At 47.3% G+C, this 13,056-nt stretch overlaps 2 protein-coding genes across 4 annotated transcripts in view; one reads left to right on the top strand and one right to left on the bottom strand.

The window, feature by feature from the left end:
• LOC124805531 overlaps nt 1-2,787 on the top strand; it is a 111,083-nt gene extending 108,296 nt beyond the window's left edge. Inside the window, exon 2 of the mRNA XM_047266100.1 lies at nt 2,511-2,787. Within this exon, the coding sequence (XP_047122056.1) occupies nt 2,511-2,787 (277 nt within the window). The remainder of the gene's footprint in view (nt 1-2,510) is intronic.
• The window catches only part of LOC124805010, a 1,149,888-nt gene that overhangs the window by 861,694 nt on the left and 275,138 nt on the right, over nt 1-13,056 (bottom strand). The gene's annotated exons all lie outside the window — the stretch shown is intronic.

Here is a 13,056-nt window from a genome sequence, read left to right as displayed (position 1 = left end):
CACACACACACACACACACACACACACACTCACACATTTTTATCTTAAGTGCTATTCGGAAAATGCTTGGCAACTCAGTGATAGTGCCGGACTGGAGCTGCACCAACCTACTCATTTCACAAGATATAGTTGTAATTTTCTGAACAATTCCTGTTTAATAAGTGATAGCGACATTGTCTCTCATCGTTTACTTTGTCGGAAACCGGCTTCTCTCTGCCCTAGCCTATACTATAGCAATGAGTGATTGCTCACATTCTTGATTCCTCACTGGACGCGCTACAGCAACTGTAGCCAAAGATTCAAATCCCCCTGGAAAAGTATGTTTCATGTCAGATGGTTTTGCTCCTCCCGTACTGTCATTGAAAACGATCGCAACGAAATTAAGTATAGGTATCCTATGAAACCCTTGATTTCATACTGTGGTGCCGTGAAGATGAAAAAAGTAGTTTTTCACAATTATCAGATGACAGATGGAATTTGTCAGATTCCAGTAATTATGATTGCTTTATTAACTGTTGATTCACAGGCGCTTTTCTGCCGCTTATTGTAACTGTTATTTGAATGTTAGAGCTGGAAGAACAGAAACATCAAATTTTCGCCATATGGAATATTCGAATTCACTCTAAGTCTTCATGATTCGGACAAAGGCAGAATATCCGTCAGGAAAGCTGACAACAATAAGCCAGGCCATCCATGCCTGTCTTCTGGTGGATGTGCTAATGACAGTTATCTCAATAACAATATTGTACAGCAAATATACATTGCTAACTCAACCACTGGAGAAGCTCCAAAACTGTGAATCGCGTTTGGTGAACACGCTTTCAAGGTTTCGGTGCGATTAAGTCAGTAAAACACAAATAATTGCCGCAGTTATTAATTTATGACATTTAGTTTCCATTCAGTGCATCGATGTATTACAAGTAATTGCACTGTAGCCCATAACCTAGTTACAGAAATGCGAATAAGACTCATTGACATATAATGAGGATCTTGCGGCCCTCGCCAGCCTCAACTTTGAAACGAAGCTATAGTCACTTCGAGGTCACTCACAGAACACATCAACTGGTATCCTTCCTGGCGGTGTAACTGAAACTTGGCAACAGCACAGAATATGTTTGGCAACTCTGTGACCGACGAGTTATTTCCTTGATGGCACAGAACTATCCTGCGAAATTCACTTGATATTATCGTGTCATTTCAATTTAATACTGAGTGATTTTCGCTTGAGATGTGACATAAGGATATCAGTTATTTCTTTTGAGTCCACGAAAGTCGTTCCACATGGGAAATACAACTACTGTCGCCTCTTATCTTGCGGTTTATCTACCATAGCGATTACTGGGTCAATAAGTAAGTGAAAAACACCGCGCCCATTCGCTAGCTCCTAGAACAGTCAGCCTTCGGCGGCGCAGCGGTTCGGACGGTGTTTACGTCCCTGCCGCACGTCTGCGCGAGAGGTGTTTACGTTGAGTGTGTAGCGGTGTGTCGCGGTATACATAGAACGAATCATGGCCTTGTCGTTCTGCAAATCGACACTGATATTTAGTTTTGTTAACGAATATGCTCGACCGAAGGCTTACGAGATCGAACGTTATTTACGGGACGAGATGAAAATCGAACCTGACGTTCTAGTTGGAATACACTTATCTATAGTCAGCAGTGTGGTCTATGACAAGTTCATAAATGAAGCGGCATGTGGCGAACTACTACTTCGACACCGACAAGGACTTCGTTTCTGTCACTCGGACGGGAATGTTGGAGCGGTAACAGTTGAACACGCCGGCATGGGCCTTCGAACGATCCGCGTCTTTGAGCTTCCATTCGAAGTGCCAGAAGAATTGGTGACAGACGCCCTGCGTCCTTACGGAACGGTCCTATCCCACGTGGCTGAAACATGGGCGAGTTTCAAGACGTATCCTGTCCTCAATGGCGTCAGACAAATACGGATCGAACTCCGAAAACACGTCCCGTCATACTTGTACATCGCCGGTTGTAGGGCGATTGTCATTTACGACGGCCAACCAAGGACGTGCTCTGGATGTGGGAAGGAGGGACACATACGTTCTGAGTGTGCTCAACGAAGGTTATTACAGCTGCCAAGGGATGATCCATCCCTCACGCCGCATCCGACTGTGCTCCCCATGACTTACGTCGCCGCGTTACGCGATGACGTGGGCCGCGAGACAGACACGTACCAGAACACACAGCAGCGGCGGATCGTGGCGAGCCACAGCAAGACGACGTTGCGCTGGACCGCCTGCAGCAGTCACAGGACGCCCTCCCTTCGGTTCTGCATGCGGCCCCTTCAGATAAGGCACTCGGAGACGTCGATAGTGCGACGGTGCACGATTCCGACGCCCCCCACGAACAACTGGAGACCATGCTGACCTCTGATTCCGAGGCCCGGCAACGTAAACAGCGATCACCAAAACGCCGGAAGAAGCGCCGCCTCACGGTGGAGAACGACCACTCTGATCTAGCAGACAATTCTGAGATGTTTACGGGTACAGAACAGCGACCATGGATACAGAAGAACTGCCTAGCGTGGATGCAACGGTGGCCAGCGGGACGGCGGCACGACCTACCGCTGACGATGCTCCAGACACAGCGAAGGAGCTCGATAGACGGCAACAGGCTACTGAGGAGGCTACGGCGCCTGCACCGCACGACAACGATGGGACACTAGGGGACTGGTCAGAAGAGCTACCCCCGTGGGGAACAGATGATGCCGGAGGAACTGCTCCCACGCACTCTCCCGGTGTAAGCCCGGCACAGTGCACGGAATAATGGCAGACCCATATGAGGGGACGACGGGGGACGTTAGTCCGACAGCAGCCTATGTACGGCAAAATTAGCGACCGTACGGTACCTTATCTCCGTTGACCGCCATGTAACAAGCTTATCGGATGGGGTCTGTTAACATCAATAGCATTGGGACGCCGGTAAAAATCAAGATGCTCAGTGACATGATAAAGGCTGCGGATTTAGACATAGCACTATTACAAGAAGTTCGGGTACTTCCCCATTTGGACTTTTACGGTTACGACATTTACTGTTCCCCGTGTGACGAGAGAGGCGTTGGCACAGCTATACAATTAAAGGAAGGGATACGTGCAGACGAAGTAGACACTTTGCCTTCTGCCCGTGGTACGGCCGCGACCATAGGTGGAATACGTTTGATCAACATATACGCACCGTCAGGCTCGGATAAGAGAAGGGACAGAGCAGATTTTTACGGCCATGAGGTTACACCGTTGTTTCAGGGACGATACGACGGTTGCATACTCGGCGGAGATTTTAATTGTGTGCTCGACAGAAAGGACCAACAACCTAACAATACTACTAGCCAAGAACTTAGGGAGCTGGTCAACGGGATGGAATTAGTCGATACATGGGACGTGAAGTATCGCAACCAACCAGGATATACATTTTTTACTAGCCACTCCGCGGGCCGTTTGGACCGGATCTACGTTTCAAGGGCGTTAGCAATGTCGACGGTGGACGCAGAAATATGGCCGACAGCGTTTACAGACCACGAGGCATATATTTGTACGGTTAACCTGGATAGACAGCAGGTTTGGAGACGGAGGGGTAGTTGGAAGATGAACGTCTCCCACCTGCGAGATGCAGAGTGCCGACGCATGGTGGAGGACGCGTGGCATGGCTGCCTCAGAAATTCTTTCGATTTTGTTCTGCAGTGGTGGATCGAGTGCGCGAAGCCAGCTTCACGGAGGACGTTAATAGGTTACGGGAAGGAGGTTTCTCAATGGCAGTGCACGACCACTGAGTTTTACTTTACGGCTCTCCGGGAACTGTTAGCTCAACCACCTACACCAGAACGCCAGACGGCCGTCCACCAAGTTAAGGCGAAGCTGGTACAACTTGCGACGCAGAGGATGGCAGGTACGATTATACGCGCGAGGTCGCAGGATTTCCTGCCCAACGAGGTTCCCTCGATGCATTATGTGATAAAGGAAAGACGAAGAAGACGCAGGAATTTAATACATGAGATCGATTTCGGCGATGGCCGTCGTTTTACAACACAAAGGGGCATAGCACAGGCGTTCACGGATCATTTTAGCAGATTCTATGCGAACAACGGGGAGGGTCAAAGGGAGCTGGGGAACGTCCTGGAAGAGATCGCAGACGCGACGAGTATGAACGGGGAAGCGGACGGGTTATCTGAAATTACGTGTGAAGAGCTGGAGGAAGCGATTACACGAGGTGCTTGCAACAAGTCCCCAGGTCCACACGGATTCCCGTTGGAATTTTACCGTGCCTTTGTGACCATTATGACACCGATGTGGCTGCGGCAAGAAGTACCGGTTCACATTCAATTCACGGAAGGGCTCATGATATCGATACCGAAGCTCCGTGGTGGCAAACGGCCTTGTGATTATCGCCCCTTGACCCTCCTTAATAGTGACTACAAGATCTTCATGCGCATCCTGGGCAGTCGTATCAAAAAGTCGCTGGAGAATCGAATGCACGCCGATCAGACTTGTCTTGGCTGCATCAGTAATATCCACACAGCCTTGGGAGACTATCGTGACGTCGTCGCCCTCGCGGCTGCATGCCGCCTCCGGGGGGCGATGGTTGCAGCAGATTTCGATCATGCTTTTGATCGCGTGGATCATGTGTACCTCGCGGCGGTGATGAACAGGATGGGTGTCTCGCCATTATTGACCAACGCTGTGATGCGGCTGTTGCACGGCGTCAGATCAGCGATGGTGGTAAACGGAGGGAGAACTGAGTATTTTAAGATCAGTGAGATAGGGTTGCCCCTCGTCGATCCTCCTTTATGCGATCGCCTTAGAACCGTGCCTCGCAGGCCTTCGCCGCCGTCTTACCGGGATCTCCCTGCAGCATTTATCATTCAAATGCAGAGCATACGCGGATGATATTGTGTTCCTCGTACGGAATGAGAGGGAGACTCAAACAGCACTGGATTGGCTACAGACGTATGGGATGGCAGCTGGAAGTGTGGTCAACTACCGAAAATCACAATTCATGCATGTGGGGCGTGGACTAGAACCAGGAACGGAAGGACCCTTACCTGCGGTGGAAACCCTACGCTGTTTGGGTATCACCTTTCATAAAGAGACAGCGAGGACGGCTGCGGACAACTACCGAAGACTTACTCAGATTCCGCACGGCAGTACGACTAAACGCCCTACGGTCGATGGATATGCTGCAGCGAGTGTTACTCGTCAACCTTTATCTCGCGCCCATGATGTGCCACCTGACACACCTTCTCCCCTTGACGCGCACTATGGCTATGAGGATTCAGGCGGCTTTTGGGTACTATGTGTGCCTGGGACAACTCTTTAAGGTACAGTACAACACGCTTACACTCCCAGCGCGATAGGGGGGCCTTGGTTTAGTGAACGTGCACGAGACGGCGCGTGCCATGTATATTAATACTATGCTCAAACGGTGGCGCAACAGGAATCACTCGCTTACGGAGACGATCATCGAAGAACTCGTACCAACATCGCATCTTCCTCCCGTCAGAGTCGGCCATATATCGCCACCTTTAACGTATATGCGCACGTTCATCGTGGAACACAGTTACGTTCGAGAGCGTTCACCGACGACCCGACAGTCGACATCGAAGGACGTGTACCATCTGCTTCATCGACAGACCTCCAGGAATAGGGTGGAACGCAAACATCTAGCTGTTAATTGGCACGTGGTGTGGCGCACAGTCCACCACCCCCACCTACCTACATCAGTGAGATCAACATGGTACATTGTCGTCAACCGAAAATACCCTACAAATGATAAAAAGTACGCAATACATTTGGCGGATTCGCCCTTGTGCCAGCAATGTGGTGAGCTGGATACGGACGACCATCGGCTGGTCTGCGGCGAGGCATTGGCTGTCTGGACTCTCGCAAGAAAGATAATAGCGTTCATGCGGCGCACTACCTATACAGCAGTCTGTTCTGACATAGTGTTTTTTCCAGAGGAAACGTATTTTCCGCGTCATAAGACGGACGCAGTGGCGTGGATCACAGGTATGACGGTCCATTACATCTATAGAGACACACGTACGAACTTACTGAACGTCCTGGATTACTGGCAATACTTGCAAGATGGACACACAAAACTATTACGGCTACAAAAGTACAAGGTTTGGTATGCCAATTTCCTAGTAACGGTTTTTACGGACCCGCCATATACTTGGGGTGTGCCGGGTGCGCAAAGATGAGCGGCGGTGCTTTCGTTGTGAAACCGACCAAGTAATGTCATCGACTAAGAACACTATGCGAGTATGCGACCTACGAAACACTCACGCATGAACAGTTAGCAAATGGATGTACTTCAAATTTTGTTTTCATATTCATAAAATTTTTTCTTTAGGGTGCCGGAGGTGGCCCCACTTTGATTTTGTTGTTATTTCATGCTGCATGGTAGGACGGCAGCGAGGTTTCTTCCAGGACAGTTATCATGTGTCTGGACGTACTATGTTTATTTTGTGAACAATAAATGTTTCTGTTTCTCCTACTTTCCTTCATATAAAATAAATAAATAAAAACCCCTCACTCCAAAAAAAAAAGTAACGTGCTTGCCTGTCAGGTGCATGCTGCCTCTGTTCGCCTTTCGAGCCTCACCGAAAGCCAGATTTTTAATTGTTTTGAAGCAGAGCTACAAGCAGGCATACACAAATTCAATGAGGGAATCGTAAGACAACGCTCTAGCAAATTTCGTCTTGCTTCTTTTAGTAACCCTTAGTGTCAAAGCGAAAACCTTGAGGTACTGTCAAATTCATAATGCCACGTTTTTGTTTTATGCCGACATATTTTTTGTTGCTGTGAATACATAATTTTATCTATGAACTGCAACATTTCCATAATACTTGCGAAGCAAATCATGTGAAGTAACACTTCATCAACTTGTTGGGAAGGTGGAAAAAGCAGTACCCTTTCTGGATGCTCTCTGTATCTTCCTGGATGTCGAGTAATACGACCTTCGAGTAAATGGTTAGAGATGAAGAACCTAGTGGTGAATGAACTCATAGATGAGCTGAATGCGGGAGACTACTCTGGAAAAGAATAGGTAGACGATCTATTCACAGTAAGACTTAGAAAATTTGCTAGTACTGTTAAACCTATGTGCACTGAACATTGTGAAAAAGTATTTAAAGACGAGCCCCACGAAAACTGGTGTAGTATTATTTATGGGTTGGTTGGTTCTGAGAACTATGGGACTTAACTGCTGTGGTCATCAGTCCCCTAGAACTTAGAACTAATTAAACCTAACTAACCTAAGGACACCACACACATCCATGCCCGAGGCAGGATTCGAACCTGCGACCGTAGCGGTCATGCGGTTCCAGACTGTAGCGCCTAGAACCGCTCGGCCACTCAGGCCGGCTATTATTTATGGGGAAGCATGTCCAGCACACATACTGAAAAATTACGTTTCTCGATGAAACTTTAGAGAGGGTTGTAGTGTATCTAGAGGTAGCCCTGGATGGAAAACTATTATGAACACCTCACATAAAGAATGTTTTCCACTGCGAAAGATAATCTTATAAGCACTAGAAGCTGCTGTAGGGTAAACTGGGGTCTAAACCCAGTACGTACTGGATATACATCCCTGCAAAAAGACCAATGATAATTTATTGGCCTATAACATCAACAAAGTCGAACAGAAGTGGCTGCTAGGGAGTGTGGCAAAGTGCAGAGACTGGCCTGCTTTCACAAACAGATGGATTTAGCAGGACATCCACTCTTGGAATGGATATTACGCTAGACATGCCCGCCTTACACCTGTGGCTTAAAATGGAGGCAGCGGCAGGGACATAAAGGCTAAAAATTGGAAATAACTGGACATTGTTAGAATATACGGAATCCCAAATCAGTAAGGCGATGGCTGGGGAAATGCCGACTAACTACACAATAACTTCTAGCTGTTTCAATAAAATTTGCCACGTAACAGTTGGAAGCTGGGAGCAGTGAAAAAACGAACCACAACACCGTGCAGGAGACATAATATAGTGGTTTACTGACAGGTCGAAAACAGATGAAAGTACCAGGTCTGGTGTACTGCCTAGAATCTCTTTAGGGATGATGGCCACAGTATTAGACTTTTTTTCTGTCAGCATGTGCACTACCGAAAATTAGAGTAGACCCTACAAAAATCGTAGCATCTACTTTTATTCAGACAGCCAAGCATCTCTGAAATCTGTATCAGCCCCTGCAACTACAATCCTGGAAATTGAAATAAGAACACCGTGAATTCATTGTCCCAGGAAGGGGAAACTTTATTGACACATTCCTGGTGTCAGATACATCACATGATCACACTGACAGAACCACAGGCACATAGACACAGGCAACAGAGCATGCACAATGTCGGCACTAGTACAGTGTATATCCAACTTTCGCAGCAATGCCGGCTGCTATTCTCCCATGGAGACGATCGTAGAGATGCTGGATGTAGTCCTGTGGAACGGCTTGCCATGCCATTTCCACCTGGCGCCTCAGTTGGACCAGCGTTCGTGCTGGACGTGCAGACCGCGTGAGACGACGCTTCATCCAGTCCCAAACATGTTCAATGGGGGACAGATCCGGAGATCTTGCTGGCCAGGGTAGTTGACTTACACCTTCCAGAGCACGTTGGGTGGCACGGGATACATGCGGACGTGCATTGTCCTGTTGGAACAGCAAGTTCCCTTGCCGGTCTAGGAATGGTAGAACGATGGGTTCGATGACGGTTTGGATGTACCGTGCATTATTCAGTGTCCCCTCGACGATCACCAGTGGTGTACGGCCAGTGTAGGAGATCGCTCCCCACACCATGATGCCGGGTGTTGGCCCTGTGTGCCTCGGTCGTATGCAGTCCTGATTGTGGCGCTCACCTGCACGGCGCCAAACACGCATACGACCATCATTGGCACCAAGGCAGAAGCGACTCTCATCGCTGAAGACGACACGTCTCCATTCGTCCCTCCATTCACGCCTGTCGCGACACCACTGGAGGCGGGCTGCACGATGTTGGGGCGTGAGCGGAAGACGGCCTAACGGTGTGCGGGACCGTAGCCCAGCTTTATGGAGACGGTTGCGAATGGTCCTCGAAGATACCCCAGGAGCAACAGTGTCCCTAATTTGCTGGGAAGTGGCGGTGCGGTCCCCTACGGCACTGCGTAGGATCCTACGGTCTTGGCGTGCATCCGTGCGTCGCTGCGGTCCGGTCCCAGGTCGACGGGCACGTGCACCTTCCGCCGACCACTGGCGACAACATCGATGTACTGTGGAGACCTCACGCCCCACGTGTTGAGCAATTCGGCGGTACGTCCACCCGGCCTCCCGCATGCCCACTATACGCCCTCGCTCAAAGTCCGTCAACTGCACATACGGTTCACGTCCACTCTGTCGCGGCATGCTACCAGTGTTAAAGACTGCGATGGAGCTCCGTATGCCACGGCAAACTGGCTGACACTGACGGCGGCGGTGCACAAAGCTGCGCAGCTAGCGCCATTCGACGGCCAACACCGCGGTTCCTGGTGTGTCCGCTGTGCCGTGCGTGTGATCATTGCTTGTACAGCCCTCTCGCAGTGTCCGGAGCAAGTATGGTGGGTCTGACACAACGGTGTCAATGTGTTCCTTTTTCCATTTCCAGGAGTGTAGATAGAAGGTCGTTGCAGAATGCCATGAAGCATTTTCTTTCGGATATGTCCGAAAGAACAGACACCACACGTATATCCATATACAGGGTGTTTCAGGAGGAATAGTAGATATTTTAGCAGGTGGTAGTACAGACGTGAAAAATTCCATATAAATGCGTCCACATTTTATTGAGTACAGAGATACAGCTGTTAGTACGTAACGCTAACAAAGTCAAAGCAAAGGCAAATGAGGACATTCAAAGTTGATTTTCAAAAATTCACCAACCAACTTCAATGCACATTTGACTTCTCTTGATAACACCACGTGTAGCTCTACTGAGGTCGTCTTTGCGTTCTTTTATGAGGGCTACACTATTCATAACCCGAACTATCAAATCGGCTCTTGGGTTTACTTTTTATTTGTAGACTTCGCCTTTAACCATCCCCGTAGGCAAAAATCCAAAGAGATAAGGTCCGAGGACCTTGAAGGCCAGGAAAAGTGCCCATATCTATAGATCCACCTTCCGGGAAATGTTAGGTTTGGATAATGTGTGACCTGACGACTAGAATGTGCAGGAGACCCGTCATGCTGGAGGAACATATGCATTCTTGTAGCCAAATGAACCTGAATCTCGGTTCTTACAATAGTGCAACACGTGCGCACTGGTTAGATGTAACTGAAAAGGGACTCCAACTCGGCTTGAGGTTAAGGGCGAATCCCAAGTGCATGGCCACGAACAATTGGGAGCGGAAACTTCATGTCATCGGAACCTTGTTGAAGGACCACGACATGCGATTGTTAGACCGACTGCAGAAAGTTCACTTTATAAATACATACACACTTAGCAAAATATATCATGTTGCAGCAGTCTTACCGATACTGCAAGTCACTGCACATAAAATATTAGCTGAAATCTCTTGGTATGTGTGGAAACAAAATATATTTGCAGAGGCAAAAGGGATGACTTGGAATTAAAGACGTGCTTTTAAATTAGTACATGCCACTAAGACAGGCATCACGAAACTTCTGTTCCTCTCGTTAGATCCTGGCGATAGGAACACTCCTGTTAATATAGTATGCCAGCCTAGATTACGTCCGAAAGTACTATGGCGATTGGAGCTGTATAAGAGTTCCACCAGCACAAACCAACACTAGAACCGTCTGTGATAATATTACCAGAAATCGTCTTCACAAACCAATTCCGGTAAATTAACCTACAAAAAAATGGAGGAACGTCTGGAAAAATATCAACAATAAAATTCTACCAACTAGAGTCAGTGGCGTATGGTGCGACGTTGTAAACGAAACCATACCCTCAGCGGAACGATTATGGAAAATCAAACTGAGACCATCTCCATAGTGCGACAAATGTCGGCTTGTAGAAACTGTAGCGCACATCTTCTTATGTGAAAATAGAATCAGAACTTGGAACTGGACTAGGAAGAAATCAACAGAATCTCAGAAAGGCATATACCGATAACTGAAGTTTTACAACCCGACTGGAAATATTAGCCGTCCGCAAAGAATAACAGTTATTCGTGGTTTCTGGGACAGTTTGTGTAACAAATATAAGGAAGGGTTACAAATTTTTTTCTGTTGCTTTATGTGGGCTACGAAGAAGTGGACAGTTTTTTTTTTAATTAGAAGCAGAGTACTATTCTTTCACTTTTTTTCCTGGAATATTCTTTTACGTTGGTTCTAAAATCAGAACTGTTCTAATTTGGCAAATCTCCTCCGGCTCCGAAATTTTTTTCATTTGTTGAGAAGTATATGGCTTCCTTACAGACCTCATATCCATCCAGCGCAAATAACTTAAAATGCGAATATATTTCTGAATAAAAGTTTGTTACGTGCTTTTCCGTCACCCTTTTCACTATTATAAGTTATGTTCTACAAGGAACGCACGCCATTGGAAGCGGCAATCTGTAATTTATTTTACCTTAATTACTACTTCAGTTCTGTTCCACAATTTAAAGGTATATATGGGTGCAAACATGGAATACATGGGAATAATACAGCTGCTCAGTGACAGGTATGGGGGAGGCATTGAGGCCAGGCCTCGGATCTTTGACCCCTGCCCTCTCTGCCTCCGCCTACCTGGTGCTGAAAGTGTTCTCAAACTTTAAAAAAAAATAATAGAGCAGTGATCAGCATGTCTGTCTAGTAAGCAGGAGGTCCAGGTTCGAAGCCCAGTCGGTCACAAATATTCATCTGCCATCTTAGCTGTATATCAAGGCGCTGTGACAGTGTGGACGTCGGTCCTTCTATATTTAAGATGCAATTGTTTTCTGAGGCAATAGAGGTGATTTGCGAACATTTGTCTTGCCATCAGTGTAACGGGACTTCAACGGCATCCAACCCTTAGTCATTGCTTTGTGGCGGCGCTAACCCATGTCATATACATGCGAATCAGATTGCAGTTCATATTTAGTTAAATAACGAATGGTCAGTATACAAGTATGCCGGCCGGGGTAATTGGCCGAGCGGTTCTAGGCGCTACAGTCTGGAACCGCGCGACCGCTACGGTCGCAGGTTCGAATCCTGTCTCGAGCATGGTTGTGTCTGATGTCATTAGGTTAGCTAGGTTTAAGTAGTTCTAAGTTATAGTGGACTGATGACCTCAGAAGTTAAGTCCCATAGTGCTCAGAGCCATTTGAACCATTTATGAAGTATACAAGTATTTACGAACAGTAGAAGCAGGATTGCAGCGAACTGATCCCTTAACCAAGTGAAACATAGAGAACCTGTGTAATGAGTCATTCCAGCTGCATAGCTGAGGGTAATATTTGTTAAGCAATTCATTCCAGAATTAATGTAATAGCCGCACGATGATCTCTGTAGTCATACTGTATCATTAAGAGCCCGCGAATGGAGTACTACGTTCGTTAAATCGTATTACTCAAGCTGAGGCCAAATAAAGAGATGCGACGACGCCACAACACTATATTTACTTAAGTAGTTAGTCAGCGCGAAATTATGTGGGACCATTAACGTTACTGTAAGCGGTTTGACAGCATAACACCACCACAACTACTGACAACCTGAACCATATTATCACGCAGTTCTAACTCGCAGTGATTACAAGTTGCTGATGTTTGTCAAGAATAGCGGCTACCTTAATAGCACCTAATTCTGGATTGAAGACGACTCGGAAAGCGACGTTAATTTGACGTTTCCATCCATCTCCTGACGTCTTACTGAATGATGTCTGAAGTGCACGCACAGTTGTGTTGCCTGCCGCATGGATTCTGTGAAGTGTTGTGGCAGCTGGCACTCATTGCTGAATACAGACATTTGCAAATATCCCCACTGCTTTAGGGGAAATCGTCCTTGTTGCATTTTTTCCATACCGTAATTAGCACAATAACATAAGGCTTGTTCTGCTGAAGAACTTGATGTCCACAAGTTCTTAAATAAGAATCTCCTAGTGAGAGTAATG

The sequence above is a fragment of the Schistocerca piceifrons genome, chromosome 7 (assembly GCF_021461385.2).
Source record: "Schistocerca piceifrons isolate TAMUIC-IGC-003096 chromosome 7, iqSchPice1.1, whole genome shotgun sequence".
NCBI lineage: Eukaryota > Metazoa > Arthropoda > Insecta > Orthoptera > Acrididae > Schistocerca > Schistocerca piceifrons.
This window is presented reverse-complemented; position numbering and strand designations above follow the sequence as displayed.